General features: G+C 40.4%; 1 protein-coding gene across 5 annotated transcripts in view; it reads right to left on the reverse strand.

The window, feature by feature from the left end:
• The window catches only part of acaca (acetyl-CoA carboxylase alpha), a 78,814-nt gene that overhangs the window by 9,955 nt on the left and 47,551 nt on the right, over positions 1-21,308 (reverse strand). For all 5 annotated transcript variants that reach the window (XM_060913055.1, XM_060913054.1, XM_060913053.1 and 2 more), the window contains 8 exons: positions 19,940-20,095; positions 19,592-19,738; positions 19,206-19,475; positions 18,928-19,025; positions 18,671-18,791; positions 16,987-17,097; positions 1,936-2,079; positions 315-435 (listed from right to left, as the gene is read on the reverse strand). In XM_060913055.1, coding sequence (XP_060769038.1) covers positions 315-435; positions 1,936-2,079; positions 16,987-17,097; positions 18,671-18,791; positions 18,928-19,025; positions 19,206-19,475; positions 19,592-19,738; positions 19,940-20,095 — 1,168 coding nt within the window. The remainder of the gene's footprint in view (positions 1-314; positions 436-1,935; positions 2,080-16,986; positions 17,098-18,670; positions 18,792-18,927; positions 19,026-19,205; positions 19,476-19,591; positions 19,739-19,939; positions 20,096-21,308) is intronic.

Genomic DNA, 21,308 nt, shown 5'->3' on the forward strand with positions numbered 1-21,308 from the left:
CTGGTGCAGTTCCTGACCCCTCAGCCATGCACCCCACACACACACACCCCTCCAATATCACTATCTGATTTCAAAACAAACCAATTAAACAAAGGAGGCACAAAAGTCCTTATGTTCTTTAAAAAAAAAAAAAAAAAAAAGTACCATCTGTTAAATTTCTGTAATACACAAATATAATTTTCTTATATAAAACCAATTTATATTAAATGATTATGTGCGGGTAATTTTGAATAAACACACTAAAAATAAATCGTCCACCTCCCATAAAAAGGGAGGGTGTGTATGTGTGTGTGTTCATTCGTTCACGTGCTCACTCTGATTGGCTCGTCCTGCCAGCATCCAGCGAGGGTCATATGGTGCTTTGGTGGGTATGAAGTCCACTGGCCGATCGATGGGGTCCTTGGCTGCCAGGAGCGGCACAGGGCTCGACATGTTCTGAAAAACAAAACGAACAAGTTAAAAAAAAAAAAAAAAAAATCTATTAATCCATACCACTGTTAATCGTACGAGGACAACTCCACAAAAATCGATTTAAAAATGTGTCGATATGGTTTTCTGTCACTAATTATGCATGTAATGATACAAATGTATGATGAGTCGAAGTCATTAAAAAAAAAGGTAGTGATAATCGGGCTGCGTAATCTGTTTTTTTCTAGCTGTAACTGTGCTGTTTAGACAGCAGAGAGCACAATAATGTACGATAGTGGGAATACATGCGACTTCTATGCAGGCAGAAGTAACACAGCTCTAATGCTGCAAAAACACAATCAGGTCTAAAGTGGGAAAGAGCTGTTGTGTGACTACACAAATAGATTCAACAAGAAATCAGAGCTCTCTTTTTACAGACTGCTGAAAACTAAAGAAAAGATAAGCAAATGGAGGGAGTACAAACGGTCATAAAAGTTTCTTAAATAAAAGGCCTATTTGTGATGAATTTTTTTTCCATTTTTAATAAAAGGAATATTTTTAGTTAACAGGTTATTATAGTTTATGCCACCATTTACAAATGTGGGTAAATAATGTTGGTTATTAAGAAAATTCAACAAAAAGTATTTTCATTTCACAAAAGGAAATTTTAACTGAACGATAAATAGAAAAACAAAATGTTTTTCTTTGCAACCAAATTTAATTTATTCAAAGAATTTCATGTGAAAATTAAATCATGAACCCAATAGCTCAAACCATGAATCGGATGAATTGTTACAAGCCTTGTAACTAACTTGTTTCATGGACGTTTCACAACTTTAAACGTAGCTATAAATGGGTAAAAAGTACGATGTGTGGTTCTTTAATCAATTAAAAATTGTGCTCACCAGCAAATGCTGCTGTGGTGTAAGAGGAATGAAACTTTAATTGGTAACAGTAACCAGGCGGTTGATTATTTTCCTCTAAAAGCACATCTACCATGTTTGTTTTATTCTCTACTTTACATAAAACATGTAACGTTTTTGACGCATGGTGAACTGCAGAAGTCAGTTCTATAGCCTCGGTCACAACCGGCCGTACGTGCTCCTACGGCCGGTCTACGTGCAAAAAACGCAAGAAACGCATGGAGGGCGCGCGTGTGACGTGCTGATTTTCGAGCCGTAGACCGGCCTCAGAGGTTCTGTCATGTCAAACAAACTCTACGGGCGCTTACGTTTTTTTCAGGTTGCAAGACAAACTTACGGCCAACGTGCGTCTTTCTCCATGAACAAAAAAAACGCAGCGATTTGGGAAACACCAAAAATCGCACGGCCAAAAAAATCGTACGTCTGGTTGTGACCTAGGCTTATGGTAGTTTTTCTTTTAACGTGACCAGATGAGCTGATGTTTACAAAGTCATGTGCGATGATGTCAATACTTCAAGATTTCATGAGCTGTTTGGGTCTCTTTAACAGTCTCTCTGAGGATGGAGGATGATGAAGAAAACTGCAGTGGATGTAATTTGTCCACCTGGGGCATGTAGGAGAGCCACTGCAGCAGCATGTAAACACCCTCGAAGTCGTCACACACTGTGGTATGCGTGACACCGTTGTTGTGCATGATCTGCACGCCTCCCAGCTGGTTATTAGACGTGTAAACTTCACGGCCGAGGACCTGCAGAGAGAGAGAGAGAGAGAGAGAGAGAGAGAGAGAGCGCGTCAAACACACTTCCTAAGCACAATAAGTTAGTTACTTACTACATTTAATTTTTTAGATCATGCTTTACACTATGACCTTCATCAATGAACCATAAGTAATGTTAACAAAAGTTAATGCATGTATTAACTGAGGTTTATGTAAATGTTAATAAAATGCACCAGCATTCAATCCATGACTAAAACGAGCGCTCTGAGAGCACAATATCCCCCACTGGCAACGATACCATAACTCTGATAAAATGCGATTGAATGGAACGAAATTGCAGTATGCGTATTACTGACATATACAGGGATGAGAATGAGAAATTGTATTTTCAGCTGAAAATTTAATCGGGGGTCTGGGGGCCATCGGCCCCCAGCCAGGTCCAGGGCGGAGCCTGGTCGGGGGTCCAGGGGGCCAAAGGCCCCCGGAAGCTAATGAGTTTTATACATTTTAGACCACGAGAAATGGTCTCAGATTGCTCAGTTGAATAATATTTTCAGTCCAAAGAAGCTTGAGTTTTGGACACTAATAAACAAAAATAGTCTCAATAATGCTCAGCTAAAAATAATTTTTAACTTCATGCTAGAATGAAAGGAATGATGAATATAAATTACACACATAAAGACAGAATATTTGACATAATCCTGTAAATGTTTCAGTTACTTTATTAAAGAATGCAGTTACCTCTTTTGCAGTGAACTTGTCTCAACAGAAACACAATTTCCCTGTTGAACAGTTCTCTCAGCTCCCAAAGTCACAATCACATATAACTAGCAACACTACTCTAAGTTTTCAACATATTTACAAAGTACTTGTTCTTTTTCTAGGAATGCTTCATTGCAGAGATGTTTTTTTCCTTTTAGCAGCTAATCTGAATAAGCGATTCGTTTTCTTTTGTGATAATTTTCACCATTTTGAAGCTCTTATTCGCTGTTACATCCTCAATCTCCGGCCTCGTGGAGCACCATGTTGAATGAGTAAGAAAGCGAAATGCGAAGAACCAATCAGAACGAAGCTTACATGTGACATTTTGGCCTTTCCTATCTATGCTCGTTTACCATTGGTCAAATCGCGATATTTCTCTCTCAACGGCCAATCAAATACAGTGCACGTTCTGAACTGCCGATGTAAACAGAGCCTTGTTCCCGATGGTTGACCGGGTCAACACATACCTAACCCCCCCTAAATATTTTCTCCTCGGATTTAGACGATTCACAAAAATGACCCCTGGGTTGATAAAATCCGCGGAAAATTCCCATCCCTGCATATAACAAAGAATCCTGTCAAGTTTCGTGAAATTCCTCCAAAAATTGCGAGGAGTTGATTTCAGAAGGTGAGTACCCTTCCCGGGACGGACGGACGTCGCCATGACATAATCCCCCTTCGGGCCTTTCGGCCAGCGGGGGATAAAAATTGTGAGGAAAGTTGATTTCAGAAAGCCAGCACACCTTGACGAAATTGCCAAAGTACAAGTTTGTTAACAATCAAGGGCATAATTCAAACTAAATGAAATTTTGATATGCGTATAAAGGTCATAAAACAAAGCATTTTGCCAAGTTTGGTGAAATTCCTCCACAAATTGTGAGAGGAGTTTGATTTCAGAAGAACGTACACCCTCATGAAATTGTCAAAAGTATGAGTTATTTAATCAAGGGTTAAAACTCTGGTAAAAATTTTCACAAACGAAATTAAATCGCAATATGCGTATTACCGTCATATAACAAGGCCTTTTGCCAAGCTTCGAGAAATTCGTCCAAAAATTGTGAGACGAGTTGATGTCAGAAGGCGAGCGCACCTTCATGAAATTGTGAAAGTATAAGGTTGTTAATCAAGGGCTGGAACTCTGGTAAAATGTGACCGAGTTGAACAAAATAATAATACGCATAGTACCAACATATAACAACAACGTCTTTTACCAAGTTGGGTGAAATTCCTCCACAAATTGAGAGAGGAGTTGATTTCAGAAGGAAAACACACTTTCATGAAATTGTCAAAGTATAATTTTGTTAAATCAAGAGCTGTAACTCTGGTAAAATGTGACCGAATTTAACGAAATTACAATCGGCATATTATTGACATATAACAAAGAAACGTGCCAAGTTTCGTGAAATTTGTCCAAAAATTGTGAGAAGAGTTGATTTCAGAAGGTGAGCACTCTTCCCAGGAGGGACTGACATTGCCACGACATAATGCCCCTTCAGGGCTTTCCGCCAACGGGGGATTAAAAAAAATAAAAATATCCTCAGAAATGATTGTAAACTAAATTAAAGCACATTTCCCCTCAAATGTAAATAAACCCAGTTCATTTGTTAATGCTATTTCTAGTGCATTAATGCTCAAGTTCATGTTAACTAACATCAGTTAAGGGTTTCATATTTTCATGTACATTTAGAAAAATCTCAAAACAGGCCTCATTCCAAAAACATTATCATCATTTTCCTTTGTTTTGACAAAAACTTGAAAGCTAAAAACCTATAAAAGGTACAAATTCATAGCAGGTTTGGCTTTTTACAATCCAACCTGTTTTTTTTTTTTCCCCTCCCCCTCCCAATACCAGAGGATGAATGGTGGGCATTTTATGCTCATTGTAACTGGTTCCTGTTGGTGGCTGTCACAATCACACATCTTCCCTCAGCGTGGATCAATACCATCACCTCAGCTATCACATCAGCACTTGAAGGCTTCCAACTCACTGATGCCGACTTATTCAAAGCCCCTGGAGCTGTAAGATCTGTTCTCGGTGAAGTGTAGTCGTTAAAGCTGGTAAATTACTCTGCCAGTGTGCTCCATGAAGTTTAGCTCTCGAGTATTTACGCTTGATACATTAGCAGAGGAGCTCATAAAGAACAATGAATAGGTTATAATTGTGTGCTTGGACCTCCTGGTCACTCCTCTGACCTGACGAACCCATTACACCGTGTTTTACCGTTTAAAACTGTTAACTTTTTCTCATTTAAAGCTCTTAAAAAGTTTCTTGCTCTGTGCATGTAGCTTAGAAATGATTTCTCTGTGTAGGTGACAGTATGAGGACTATAGAGGGCTACCGCATGACGTCACCGCGCCGCGAGATTTTGTTAGGCGCCATATTGGAAGACCAAGTACATGCACTCACAATATAAAACAAAGTATGAGCGAGAGTAAAGTGACACGATGGATGATAATTCTGGTTATGTGAGTACATTACCAGCTGCAGAAAGGGCACGGTATGTGGAGAAACTGGCTGTGATTGATGGGTTTGACCCATATGATAAGACTCGGGGCAAGGGAGAATGGAAACATAAGGAGGACCGGACACCAATTCTGCCATCTGTTTGCTACCCAGACATTGTAAACTATTTGTTGTTTACACCCAGTGCCTACACTGCTGATGACTTGAAAGCCTACAAAGGGCTACAGGCTTACAATTATGTTGTTAGTGGCTTGGTTCATGATATTACAGCTGTTATTAAGAATAACCTACACATAGTTATGGCCAAGGTAATCTTGTTGATATTTATCTTTTAATAATATATCTTTTCAGTTGAAAAATTAATACTTTTTGTTACTATTAAGGTATCCATAATTTACGTTAATTTATCCAAATTATACATATGTATTTATGATATATGCCTACACAACAACTATGCTTCATTTATATAATAGGAGGGAGAGCAAGCCCCAAACCATCCTAAATTATTATTATTATTAAATTGTAGAAGTCTGGGAGGCTTGCTCCTCATCCAGTTATCAACTTGGGGCCAATTTAGCATGTTTTAAATCTGAATTTCTTGCGTTTGCTTACCTCAAAGTGTCCGCAGATCATGCACAGACTTATCCATTATATCCACAGTTTTTTGCCAAGTCTCACACAGGTTTCTTTCAAGTCTACTGTTGGGCCAATAAATCATAAATAAAACAGCTCAGATTTGTTTGTTTAAGTCGTTTGCCACTCCACTTTATTCTCGTGGGTTCACATACCGCTGCCGTTATTTCCCCCTAATCACGAGTTTGTTGGTCTTCCAAAATGGCACAGGGTCTGTTTACTTCCGGTTTCGGGTGACGTCAGTGAAATCCCTCTATGGAGCACTTGCATGTGACGTCACAGCCGATCCAGATTGTGACAGACGCCATCTTGTCAGTCAAATGCCATATTCCGCCTTCTACTTCTACTTCTGCTTTTACTTCTACCTTTTCTTCTGGAAAACCCTACTATATACAATTCTACTACAACGGCTGCAAGCTCTCCCTACCTGTGCACGTTTTTTATGGTTTTTGTGTGTATTTCTGCGTGTTGTTCGTCTGTACTGGACTTCAATATCCACTACAACCGTATGGACTTACTGGACATTGGTTTCCAGCAGAAAATGACGGTTTGTAGCGATTTCAATTGCATGCACAACATTCCGGACGAGATAGCGAGACCAGCGGGGTCTCCGTGGATTGTTATCGGAAGCAAAGTGAAGGAGGCGGCGCCGGGAGCGGAAGCAAAAGCGAGGCTGTAGAACCGGCCTGTTGACTAAGCTCAGAAAACAGCCACTCAAACCTCCACTGCCAAGCCTCTACCTCTCCAACGCCAGATCCATGTAACCAAGACGGACGATTTGGAATTACAGCTGGAATTACCTTATTCTATTCTATAATCGGCTGGTCAGTGCTATACTCAATACTTAAGTGACTTACCCATCCAATGAGGATTCTTGTTTACAAGATGCCACATCTGAGTTGCTGACAAATCCTGAATTTCTGTAAAGATAACTGTCCAGAGATTTATAGGCACGCAGTGCTTCACCACTGAACAGCGAGGGAAAGTTAATGAGGTAATTATACACGTCTGGGTATTCCGCTGGCAGTTCAAAATCCGGTCGTGAAAACTCCGTCCGGTAAGCCATAAAGGTCACAAATTTGTAGATCGTTTATTTTAGACATATATCTAGTTATCTGTTCATTAGAAAAATGAGCCGTGTAGTCTGTCGGTTGAAATTGATCCATTCTGTACACGAGTGCAGCAGTATTCAGCGGTGTTTTTGACCGACAAGATGGCGGCTGTGTACTTTCCGGTCACGTGACTGCAAGATCTCTATAGGCCAAGCAGAAACTGTTCATTGAGAGAGAGACACTAGGGCTGTGCAATTAATCAAATTTTGATCACGATTTCGATTTTTGTGTCAAACGATCTCAAAATTCATATAATCGAGTTGAAACGATTATTTTGCCATTTGTCGGGGACGCGCACACGCAATACATTTCCTTCCCGCGGGCCCATGCGCAGACTTGCCGAAAACACTCACGCGGCGGAAGCAGTGTGTGTGTCTCTATGGCTCTCCACTCACGCAGCTGAAAGGAGGAGAGATTGTGAATTGTTTGGCGTGAGGTAGGCTCGCAAGATGACAGAAGGAGGGCAGAATCGGTTGGTCGACGAAAAACGTCTGTAATATGGGATCACTATGGATTCGAAGAATCCGACGTGGAACAGAAGCACATAGTGTGTAAGATTTGCAATAAGGTAGTATCTGCGCCTCTTGGCAACACTACAAACCTCTTCAACCACCTGAAACTGAGCCATAAAGTTATTCACGACGAAACAAAAACCAAACAAAAAGATCAAGCCAATGCCGCCACAACCAGCAAGCCGATGCAGCCATCCATTTCAGCCACTCTCTACAATGCCACGAGTTCAGAAAGGCACAACGCACTCACAGCATCCATCGGATATTATTTAGCCAAAGACATGCAGCCTATGTACATTTGTGTTTTTCCTCTGTCTTATGTCAAAAGAATATTTTTTTGTTTTATACATCGCAAACTTCAGTTTTTCTAGACTATATTTTCAGTTTGAAAGAAAGGTGAACGTAAATGATCAATAACAAAGAGGGTTTTCTTGTTTTAAAGAGAAATGCTGAATAAATGCATTGTTTCAAAAAATCGTTTGAATAATCGTGATTTCAATATTGACTGAAATAATCGTGATTATTATTTTTTTTCCATAATCGAGCAGCCCTAACACACACCTTTTGGCATATTTTAAGGCAGGGGTGTCAAACCTGATCCATAAAGGGCCTTGTGGCTGCAGGTTTTCATTCCAGCCATGCAGCAGCACACCTGACTTGGCTCATTCAATCAACTGAACTGTCTTCACACAGTCAAATACTTGCAGCCACACCCACCCTTGATTAAAGGGTGGGTGTGTCAGTTGATTGAATAAGCCAAATCAGGGTGCTGCTGCATGGCTGGAATGAAAACCTGCAGCCACACGGCCCTTTATGGATCAGGTTTGACACCCCTGTTTTAAGGGATGACTCATACTGGCAGATTTCAGTGTTAAATTTCAAAATTAGTAAAGGTTTGAAAGATAATAGACCATAACGTGATGCAATCTGAGTAAACGCCACTGGATATCATGGCTGTGTAAGATCACGCAGAGATGATGAAACTGATACACAAGCCGTCTATTGATTAACCGTGTTCCATCAGGGAACTCCTGAATAACATAACTATCTGCAAAACATAATGCGAGCTGTAGTAGTAAATACATAATGCATATTAGCATTAGGAATGTAACGATGCAGCCAATTCACAAGTCAGTTTTCCCACGATATGTTTTTGAAAAAAAGTTTTATTACCAAAAAACCCTGCAACATTTTTCTTATTCTTGAGCAACAAACATTTGTTTTATTTTCTTAATAAACTAATGATTATTTACCCACATTTGTAAAGGTTGGAGTAAAATATAATAGCCTGTTAACTAAAATATTCCTTTTATTAAAAAAAAGTCCTTTTCGTAATAAAACTTTTATGAACATTTGTACTCCCTCCATTTCCTTCGCTTTTCTTTAGCTTTCAGCAGTCTGTAAAAAGAGAGCTCTGATTTCTTGTTAAATCTATTTGTAAAGTCAGTCAGTCAGTCAGTCAGTCAATTACACAACAGCTCTCTCAAAATGTTAGATCTGTTTTTTTTGGTAGCATGAGAGCTGTGTTACTTCCACCTACAGCGAAGTCATACACTACCGTTCAAAAGTTTGGGGTCACCCAGACAATTTTGTGTTTTCCATGAAAAGTCACACTTTTATTTCCCACCATAAGTTGTAAAATGAATAGAAAATATAGTCAAGACATTTTTCTGGCCATTTTGAGCATTTAATCGACCCCACAAATGTGATGCTCCAGAAACTCAATCTGCTCAAAGGAAGGTCAGTTTTATAGCTTCTCTAAAGAGCTCAACTGTTTTCAGCTGTGCTAACATGATTGTACAAGGGTTTTCTAATCATCCATTAGCCTTCTGAGGCAATGAGCAAACACATTGTACCATTAGAACACTGGAGTGAGAGTTGCTGGAAATGGGCCTCTATACACCTATGGAGATATTGCACCAAAAACCAGTCATTTACCACATTAGCAATGTATAGAGTGGATTTCTGATTAGTTTAAAGTGATCTGCATTGAAAAGAACAGTGCTTTTCTTTCAAAAATAAGGACATTTCAAAGTGACCCCAAACTTTTGAACGGTAGTGTATGTATTTCCGCTATTGTACGGTATCCTGCCGTCTGCTGTTTAAACAGCACAATTACAGGTAGGAAAAACTATCATCAGGCTGTGCAATCTTAATCATGACTCATTTTCATTTCCTCGATTCAAATGGACATAAATCTGTATTGCGACTTATCGCACAATACGAGGGCAAGTCAAAAAGTTCTAAGACAAATTGAAAAAAATCTTTATTTCTGAAAAAGCTATTTCTCTACATATTCTCCATTTAAGTCTGCAAGCGGTGTTTCCATCGGAGAATTCCTTTGTAGAATTCTGGGGGATGTCTTTCACACCTTTCGAAATTATAACATCTGTCTTAGAACTTTTTGACTTACCCTCATATGTGTGTTATATGCCTAGTTAGCATGTTATAAATTTAAGTTCAATGTGGATTTCAATGTCAAGCGCAGGTTTAGTGCACAGTACAATTAAAGGAACAGTCCACCGTACTTCCATAATGAAATATGCTCTTATCTGAATTGAGACGAGCTGCTCCGTACCTCTCCGAGCTTTGCGCAACCTCCCAGTCAGTCAGATGCGCTGTCACTCCTGTTAGCAATGTAGCTAGGCTCAGTATGGCCAATGGTATTTTTTGGGGCTGTAGTTAGATGCGGCCAAACTCTTCCGCGTTTTTCCTGTTTACATAGGTTTATATATATATATATATATATATATATATATATATATATATATATATATATATATATATATATATATATACACATACACTTTATTGTTACAGACTCAAAGGTCCAAATAATACATATAAAAATACACACTTACAATTACAAGACATTATAAAAAAAAAAAAAAAAAAAAACATTTAAGATAGGCCTACATAAAGTTGGCTTTTCCAATGTTTCCACATGACCAGTGATATATGGCTTTTCCAATGTTTCCAATGACCAGTGATATGAAACAAGTTCAGTTACACAAATTGAAACGTGGCGATTTTCTATGCTATGGAAAGTCCACACTATAATGACAGGCGTACTAACACCTTCTGCGCGCTTCGGCAGCGCATTGATATCTGAGCTCCGTATCAACGCGCTGCTGAAGCGCGCAGAAGGTGTTAGTACGCCTGTCATTATAGTGCACACTTTCCATAGCATAGAAAATCGCCACGTTTCAATTTGTGTAACTGAACTTGTTTCATATCACTGGTCATATAAACCTATGTAAACAGGAAAAACGCGGAAGAGTTTGGTCGCATCTAACTACAGCCCCAAAAAATACCATTGGCCATACTGAGCCTAGCTACATTGCTAACAGGAGTGACAGCGCGTCTGACTGCGTCTGACTGACTGGGAGGTCGCGCAAAGCTCGGAGAGGTACGGAGCAGCTCGTCTCAATTCAGATAAGAGCATATTTCATTATGGAAGTACGGTGGACTGTTCCTTTAATTTCATTTCCATCCACGCATACTTTACAAAAGGGCAGAACTGAAAAACAGACACTAAGTAGAACCATTTCTGCAATACGTAGCATTTAACCTCAATGAAACAGAAAAAAAAAAATCCAGGGATGTCAATGGAGAGAGAGTCTTCCAAGGAATGATAACGCGTGCCCTTTTCCCCAGCCTCGGGCAGTGAGGCATTTCTATGCAAATAAATAACATCATCACAATTGTTTTTGCTATTAACATTACCAGACCCGAAGGAGACTGAGAAGAAAGGAAGGAAGATGGAGATTGAGATTACCGAGGAGGGAAAATGTGAAAATTAATGGGCAAAAACAATTCAAAATGACACGCAGTATGTGTGGTGGAACACAATCTAAACACAGAGCTGAGGGTCAATGGTTTGGCTCTAGAGCCTGATAATGGCAGGGTTCCCGTTGGCGCTCGTCACACTCGTCACAGATGAACATAATCCATCAGTGATGAAGAGAAAATTACTAGCAGTTGTCACAGTGACGAATGTATACGTCATCATTATATTATCATAAGGTCTTTTTTTTTTTAAGAAATCCCTCCGTTTGCTGAAATCCAGCCCCAGTGAAGAGATGGCAGGAAGCCAGAGTGTAAACAATGAGCACGTGCTTGTGGCTGGTCTAATTAACGCATGATGAAAAACACGATGCCATTCTGTGTTCGGTTCGTAAATTGACGGGAAAATTGGATTCCTTCACTGTTGGTAGGGCCAAGATTCTTCTCGTTTCTGTTCAACTGTAAATCAAATGAAGTTTTCTGATGATGTTAAACGCTAAAAGGAGTCGTCTTAATACCGCTTTTGGATAACTCCATGCTCAAATAACCTTTAGTAAGCTCAAACTAAAGAGGTTTATTTTAGCTTGATGGTGCCCAAAATCAAGTCTCTCTTATTATAGGCTGGAGTTCAAATTTTATATACACTACCGTTCAAAAGTTTGGGGTCACTTTGAAATGTCGTTATTTTTGAAAGAAAAGCACTGTTCTTTTCAATGAAGATCACTTTAAACTAATCAGAAATCCACTCTATACATTGCTAATGTGGTAAATGACTATTCTAGCTGCAAATGTCTGGTTTTTGGTGCAATATCTCCATAGGTGTATAGAGATCTTGCAGTCACGTGACTGGAAAGTACACAGCCGCCATCTTGTCGGTCAACAGCACAGCTGAATACTGCTGCACTCGTGTACAGAATGGATCAATTTCAACCGACGGACTACACGGCTCATTTTTCTAATGAACAGATAACTAGATATATGTCTAAAATAAACGATCTACAGATTAGTGACCCTTATGGCTTACCGGACGGAGTTTTCACGACCGTGTCAGTGGATATGGAACTGCCAGAGGTGGAATACCCAGACGTGTATAATTACCTCATTAACTTTCCCTCGCTGTTCAGTGGTGAAGCACTGCGTGCTTATAAATCTCTGGACAGTTATCTCTACAGAAATTCAGGATTTGTCAGCGACTCAGATGTGGCATCTTGTAAACAAGAAAATGATCCTCACTGGATGGGTAAGTCACTTAAGTATTGAGTATAGCACTGACCAGCCGATTATAGAATAGAATAAGGTAATTCCAGCTGTAATTCCAAATCGTCCGTCTTGTTTACATGGATCTGGCGTTGGAGAGGTAGAGGCTTAGCAGTGGAGATTTGAGTGGCTGTTTTCTGAGCTTAGTCAACAGGCCGGCTCTGCAGCCTCGCTTTTGCTTCCTCTCCCGGCGCCGCCTCCTTAGCTTTGCTTCCAATAACAATCCACGGAGACCCCGCTGGTCTCGCTATCTCGTCCGGAATGTTTTTTTTTTTTTCTCGTCCGGAATGTTGTGCATGCAATGGAAATCACTACAAACCGTCATTTTCTGCTGGAAACCAATGTCCAGTAAGTCCATACGGTTGTAGTGGATATTGAAGTCCGGTACAGACGAACAACACGCAAAAATACACACAAAAAACATAAAAAACGTGCACAGGTAGGGAGAGCTTGTAGCCGTAGCCATTGTAGTAGAATTGTATATAGTAGGGTTTTCCAGAAGAAAAGGTAGAAGTAGAACCAGAAGTAGAAGGCGGAAATATGGCGTTTGACCGACAAGATGGCGTCTGTCACAATCTAGATCGGCTGTGACGTCACATGCAAGTGCTCCATAGAGGCCCATTTCCAGCAACTCTCACTCCAGTGTTCTAATGGTACAATGTGTTTGCTGATTGCCTCAGAAGGCTAATGGAGGATTAGAAAACCCTTGTACAATCATGTTAGCACAGCTGAAAACAGTTGAGCTCTTTAGAGAAGCTATAAAACTGACCTTCCTTTGAGCAGATTGAGTTTCTGGAGCATCACATTTGTGGGGTCGATTAAATGCTCAAAATGGCCAGAAAAATGTCTCGACTATATTTTCTATTCATTTTACAACTTATGGTGGTAAATAAAAGTCTGACTTTTCATGGAAAACACAACATTGTCTGGGTGACCCCAAACTTTTGAACGGTAGTGTATGTAACGGAGAGAGCTGTATCTGTACAAATATTTGAATTGTGCCAGTTTGGTGGGAATAAACCTGCATCAAGTCCACTTTGATCTGTTGGTAACTAAGAAAAAAAAAAATACAGACTAAGAAAATTTCTTTGACTTTATTTTTCGAGGGGAGGGGAAAAAAAAAAAGTGGAGAAATTTTTCAGAAACCAGGGGGAACCCTGATAATGGTCGTGCTGGGATCGAGAATATTCGGAAATAGACAAGACACAGTTGTTCCCTGGACCTCTTCAAGGAACAAATGTACATTCCTGATCAATTCGTAACAATCCTTGCTACCAAAGTGTAGATGTACTAATTGTATGAACCAAACAGCAATCTATTGTGTCACAGATGAGAGAATCTGATTGAGGGGGAAGGGGGGGGGGGAACCCAAACAAACAAACAAAATCAAAACTGGTCCGAATCTGTCACCATGCTGCACTCCACGGCCTGAATTTACTGACACAATTAAACTGGGAGCAAATTAAACTGGCCTTATCTGCCGGGGCAGCATGCAAATTTATGCATGTGAGCAAACAGTTATGACGGCCATTTGTATACGAGAGACTAAAAGGGGGAAATGGTTTTTGCCGCATCAATTAACGTGCAGTGGCTCAGAACTGCAGCAGAACCGATTATAGAATATATTCTCAAACACGTTTCAGCGTTAGAATAAATCCAGATGTACATCTGTTTGTTAATTTCTGTTTTATTTCTGTTAACCGATTTGTGGATATGGACTTGGGGGGGGGGTGTTAATTTAATTATTTGCTTATCAAAGCAATATCAAGCTCTGAAGCACATTTAAGGAGAAATCTCTACTACAACGCCAAGCTGTTACAATAAAAGATGTTGGTATAAATATTTACACGTTTTTAAAAGACACATTGCAGTGCCAAAAATGTATATTGTTCAGGAAAGTACAGGCTTATTTATTGAAAACTTAAGGTTCAACATTCTGTGCACTTTGAGATGCTTTTCTGCTCAACACGGTTGCAAAGAGTTGTTACTTGAGTCACCACAGACGTTACAGTTTGGAGAACCGCCGCTCACTGGATTTTTTTTTTTGTAGCATTCCAGAGATGCCAACCTTTTGTGAAATCAATGTGTAGTGACTAGGGCTGTAACGATACACCCAACTCACGATTCTATTCGTATCGCGATTTTTGACCCACGATTCGATATGCCCACGATTTTTTTTTTAAATGTTTTTTTAAAGTAGTAAATTTGACTTATTAACATTTACTTACTTACATTATTTAATAACAAATAATTCAGACCACTGCAGAGAATGAGTAATATGTATGCAAAAATGAACAAATGTATATCCAAAGACTGTTTTATTTCTCAAAATAATACTGTTGAGCCGGAAGCTCTGTTTTTTTCGGTTCTGAAAAAGTCATTTTTCCAAATCGTGTAAATCCGTTAAGATTTTTTTTTTTTGGGGGGGGGGGGGGGGGGGGGGGGGCTCTCTCACTGTCTCACTCTCATAGGGCCAATGATTTTCTGTGATCGCGGAAAACAGATGGAAATTACGGAATTTTTATGGTGAAACATTGCTCGCGTGTCAAAATGTAACCGCCGCAGAAGGCTTCCGCCCAAGCAGACACGCCTTCAGTGTTGCCAGATATTGCTAACGTTTTCCACCCCAAAATATGTTCAAAACCAGCCAAAAAGCACCTAAACCTGCCCAATCTGGCAACACTGCATGCCTTTCCGGTCAAGTGATTGTGATTGGCTTGTGGCACACCTAGCCAGCCAATGAGCTGCTTGTTTACAGATTCGCTCCCCGCGTCGCAACCAGAATGGCGACCGCTTAAAAGAAATGAATGCTCTGCCAGTGGCGAGTGTGGACGTTGCGTGACTCGCAGAAGATTGTCGCAGGTCGGCGAAAAAACGACTTACTAATAGATATAAAAAAATAAAAGTAATTTAAGTAAGTTTAAAATGTAATTTAAATAAAAAGTAAAGTATTCATAAATTGAAGTTTGGAAGCGCCTCTGTTTTTGGGCTGAGGAGAAGTTTGAAAGGGTGTACCGCGATTCTGCCTTCTTGTATCGCGATACGGATCATGACTCTGCGTATCGCGATTTCGATTTCGATACGCATATTGTTACAGCCCTAGTAGTGACACATGCATACGAGCGGAGGTCCAGCTTTCCAAATTTTGGAAATTGGTGCTTTTTTAGGGCCATTCTGAGTGAATACAGGTGACTAAAATGAACTGGGACATGTTGGTTTTGGGGGGAGAAAATTGTTGATTTTTTTTTTTTTTAAATTATCTGAAAAATAAAACCAAACCAAAATCACTCATGATTTTCTCATGAGTGATACTCATAACTTGCCACATTCACACAAAGTAAAGACTTCTCTGGTAATTTGTATACAATCAACTTTCAAACAGTGAAGATTATTTTCTTAACTTTACTACACAAACGCAGATTACATACCATCGATATTTATAGATAACATACTGGAACACTCAATTAGCAAATACTCAAATAGTTTACGAAACAAATGCAGATTACATGCCATCAATGTTTATAGAGAATATGCCGGAACACTCAATTAGCAATACTCAAATAGTTGTACTGGAACATGTCCATTTCCTTTTTATTCCCATGATTAATGTCAAGTCACTCTGATTACTTTTAATTTTTAATCAACTTCCTTTCACTTTTAATCTCATCAATATCAAGTCAGAGTACTTATTCAGTTCTGACTGATTTAGTTCAGAAGATGACCGTTTCAGTTCCAACGGTTTTTCGTTTCTTTTTGCGAATATATCGTGAAATGTTCATTGCATATTCGGAACATGGTGTTTTGGGTGGATGACAACCCTGATTTCATGTTTTGAGCGATAGTTTGTGAGGTTACAACACCCCGACAGCCCCTCAATACCTAGTGACATGGGCTGCTCGACATTCCATCGCGGCATCGATAATTAATTCGCGCATGGGCAGAACGCTTGTCAACAAAGATGGCGGCGCCCATCGACGCAAACTTTGACCATAAATACAGTCAAAATATTGAATTATCAAGCGATAATTGGCCTCAAATGTACCGAACACTGGCAAAATATCGTGAACCCTTACAGATTCACGCGTTTCGAACTGCATCCATGCTAAAATCGTATGAATCCCATATAAACTGAACAGACGGTCGTAGCCTCGTAGTGCTACTGTCAAAAACGTAGTGACTACGCACGAATCGTAGTGATTGGCATCTCTGGCATTCTGTACAAGATTGTTGTCTATGAATATCCCAAGAGATCAGCAGTTTCTGAAATACTAAACCAATCCGAACCCTTCTGGAACCGACACCCAGATCACATTTTTCCTCATTCTGATGTTTGATGTGAACATGAACTGAAGCTCTTGGAGTGTGCAATCATCCCATCCTTCACCTTTTAGCAGTGCAGTGACACACGCACCTTGTTGAGGGCTCCGGCTCCCGTCAGGATGATGTGCGAGTTCTCCACCTGGATGGTCCTCTGGCCGAGACGCACCAGGTACGCGCCGATCCCGATGGCCCTGCATGTCACCTGAGCAACACACACACACAGAATTAACACCAAATCCTACTCTACAATCAAATATCCTAACAATTGAGGACTATATGAAATTAGTAATAGCACCAGCTACAAGGATTACAGCTATCAAATATTTAATTCATTCAGGCTTTTGGGGTTGAACACACACACAAAAAAAAGTTATTAATACTCAAGATGCGTGCAAGCTAGGGGGAGGGGGATATGAAACAAACATACATTATATGAGCAAAAATGATGGTTAAAAATCAATCATCATAATACATTACATTTTAAACGAGTGCTCTGAGAGCACAATATCCCCCGCTGGCAATTGTGCCATAACTCTGGTAAAATGCGACCGAATTGAACAAAATTGCAGTATGCGTATTACTGACATACAACAAAGAATCCTGTCAAGTTTCGTGAAATTCCTCCAAAAATTGCGAGAGGAGTTCATTTCAGAAGGTGAGTACCCTTCCCGGGACGGACATCGCCATGTCATATCCCTTTTGGCCAGTGGGGGATAAAAACTTTTTGCCAAATTACATGACATTCCTCCAAAAATTGCGAGGGAAGTTGATTTCAGAAAGCAAGCACACCTTGATGAAATTGCCAAAGTACAAGTTTGTTAATAATCAAGGGCACAACTCTGGTAAAATTTGCCCAAATTAAACGAAATGTCGATATGCGTATAACTGTCATATAACAAAGCCTTTTGCCAAGTTTGGTGAAATTCCTCCACAAATTGTGAGAGGAGCTGATTTCAGAAGAACGTACACCCTCATGAAATTGTCAAAAGTACGAGTTATTTAATCAAGGGTCAAAACTCTGGTAGAACGAAATTAAATCGCAATCTGCATATTACCGTTATATAACAAGACCTTTTGCCAAGCTGTGAGAAATTCGTCCAAAAATTGTGAGAGGAGTTGATGTCAGAACACGAGCGCACCTTCATGAAATTGTGAAAGTACAAGGTTGTTAATCAAGGGCTGGAACTCTGGTAAAATGTGACCGAATTTAACAAAACAATATGCGTACGACCGACAAATAACAATAATGTCTTTTACCAAGTTTGGTGAAATTCCTCCACAAATTGTGAGAGGAGTTTGATTTCAGAAGAACGTACACCCTCATGAAATTGTCAAAAGTACGAGTTATTTAATCAAGGGTCAAAACTCTGGTAGAATTTTCACAAACGAAATTAAATCGCAATATGCGTATTACCGTTATATAACAAGGCCTTTTGCCAAGCTGTGAGAAATTCGTCCAAAAATTGTGAGAGGGGTTGATGTCAGAATGCGAGCGCACCTTCATGAAATTGTGAAAGTACAAGGTTGTTAATCAAGGGCTGGAACTCTGGTAAAACATGACCGAATTTAACAAAACAATATGCGTACTACCGACAAATAACAATAATGTCTTTTACCAAGTTTGGTGAAATTCCTCCACAAATTGTGAGAGGAGCTGATATCAGAAGGTGAGCGCCCTTTCCTGGGACGGACATTGCTATGACATAATTCCCCTTCGGGCCTTCTGGCCAGCGGAGGATAAAAACGTTAATACATTTTCTGTATTTGTTCTGTACCAGATTCATGGTGATGATCTCTTCATAAGCGAGTGAGGATTCTCCAGCGATCATCCCTGAGCCTCTCAGATTCTCTACACCCAAGCCTTCCTCCTTTCCGATGATGTCTGTGATCTTATACCTGCGCGCACACACACACACACACACACACAGTAAAGCCTTTAAATGTGCATAGCTAAATTCTAGCACTAAGTTGATTTGCATAATAGCATCAGCCAAATGAATGAATGAATACATAATTAATCGTGCGCACACACCTCGATTCTCCTTCATCCTCCACGTGCTCGCAGTGCACAGAGTTGAGTGCCGAGACCTTCTTATAGTCCTGAGGCGTGAGGTAGAGATACTTAAATCCCTGCAAGACAAAACCAAACGTGTATTTTAGAGCACCGTATGCAGGTTGCACTCGTGACGTCACCGATCGTAAGCTTCCTTCCTGTAATGTAGCTGTAGTGAGAATTTTTCATGTGGAATATTGCGGGCAGTTTTATCACCGATGACCTGCGCATGCTAACACCACACTGGAGCGTCCCACCTTGTACGGGTCGGCCGGGTCCTGCCAGGCCACGTGAAACATGTGTCTGATCTCTTCTGCCAGGCCGATACGGGCACCGCTGTTGGCAGCGATGTAGATGCGCGGGATACCACTCTCGCGCGCCATCTCCGACGCCTGCTGGAAGAGGATGTCCTCCTGCGGCCCGAACGAGCCGATCTTATGGGTGATGTCGTTGCTGATCACGATTATCTCACGGCCCGCAGGGTACTCGGGGGTCCGGAGGGTCATCCGCCATGCCACCATGCCGATCTACAACGTCCGGTTAAAGACTTTCTTTTAGTGATGGTGCCTATTGCAAGGATTTCTCTTTAACAAGACACTTTTCCATCTAAATCTTTGACTTTAGTCTGTGTCCTGAGTCTGACCTCATTGCCCCCGGGCAGGCGGTTCATCTGCACCAGCTGACCCTGAGAATCCAGCACCAGCTCAGTGAAGGTGAGGAGCTCGGAGGGCAGGGGGCACTTGGGAAGGTGAGCGTACGCGTCCATGGACTGCCACAGCTTTTTCAGAGCCTGAATGAATAACAGAAAAGACAGTGGGAGGAGAAATTAAAAAAAAAAAAAGTTGTGTGAGATTATTATGGTTTCGTTTTGCGCACCCTTTATTTCTGATTATTTTTCATCAACATGCTAACTGATTTTTTTTTTTTTTACATAGATGTTTTCCTTCTGATTTGTGTTTATTAATATTGTTGATGTTGCTGCTGAGTGTACCTGTCTGAACATCTCGGGCAGGTCGTAGACGTATGTGGTACCGAGGCTCTGAGCCTGGAAGCGTTTGGACTGCAGCAGGTCTTTGGTGACGTACGGTGTGTTGATGAGCATGCCGTGAAGAGGCCCCTGCTTGTCTCCATATGCCTGGAACATGATCTGGAATTTTTTTTTTTAAATGGCAAAGAATGTGTTAAAGAAGAAAAGAACACACACACACACACACACGGAACAGTGGTCTGATGTACACTACGGCAATGACGTGACCATGAACATGAACGACACGGATGTCTGGGTTTAAGCAGAAAACACACAGTTCAAGCCGCTCTTTCAGCATAAATCAAAATTTGCGCTAATATTAGATAATTATTCAAATGACAAAATTCATCATCGCCACATTTATTAAATATTTTATACTTTTTTTTTTTTATTCATAGACCACCTTTGTTTCAAGTAAGGGCAAAGTGGTTTAAAATAAGTAAATAAACAGTAATATAAAGGCAGTAGTGCTGTCAAGCGATTAAAATATTTAATCGCGATTAATGTCGCGACTGTCATAGTTAACTCGCGATTAATCGCAATTTAATCGCACATTTTTGTCACATGAAAAATCATTGTAATTCTCTTATCAGCATAAAAAAGTGAATGGGCTTGCTCACCGTTCGAACTACGGGGGTACTCGGGGGATCCGAGATCCCCTGAAACAGACATGAGATCCCTTGAAAACGTGATTTGGGAAATGTTGGGGGGTCTCTAAAATATTGGCAAAATTATGTTTATTGACATAGCAATCGTGTGTAACGGGAAGCATTTGCATATCCGAAGTGAGCGCGCGATGGAGATCCGCGCTCTGAGACAAGCGCAAGCACCCCCCCCAAGGGAAAAAAAGGGACCCCCCGAAAATATCGGCATAGTTCGAACACTGGTTGTATCAATGTTTTTTTTTTTTATTATTGCAGAGCATAACACGTCTTGTCACAGCCACTGCAAAGTGGGGCTGGAGCCGCCGATGGGAAAACGAAACCTAAGCCGAGCACCGTGGCTCTTTGGGGGAGGGCAGAGGACTCTGGCTGTGCGGGGCGTGGCATCATGTCACAGAGCATTAATCTCGCGATAAAAAAAAATTATCGCCGTTAAAATTGAGTCAAGTTAACGCGTTAATAACGCGACATTTTTGACAGCACTAAAAGGCAGTTTAGGTTAGCTATATGCATTAACTTATAACAACTTGAATATAAAAACCATACGTTATGTAAAGCTATTATTGAAAAAAAGTCCTCTTTTAGTCATAACTGAAAGAACTGTTTTTAAAACAAACATCGACTGATATATTATTGTTTTAACAAGGACTAATCACGGCCTGACGACATGA

This window comes from Neoarius graeffei, chromosome 28 (assembly GCF_027579695.1).
Source record: "Neoarius graeffei isolate fNeoGra1 chromosome 28, fNeoGra1.pri, whole genome shotgun sequence".
Lineage (NCBI taxonomy): Eukaryota > Metazoa > Chordata > Actinopteri > Siluriformes > Ariidae > Neoarius > Neoarius graeffei.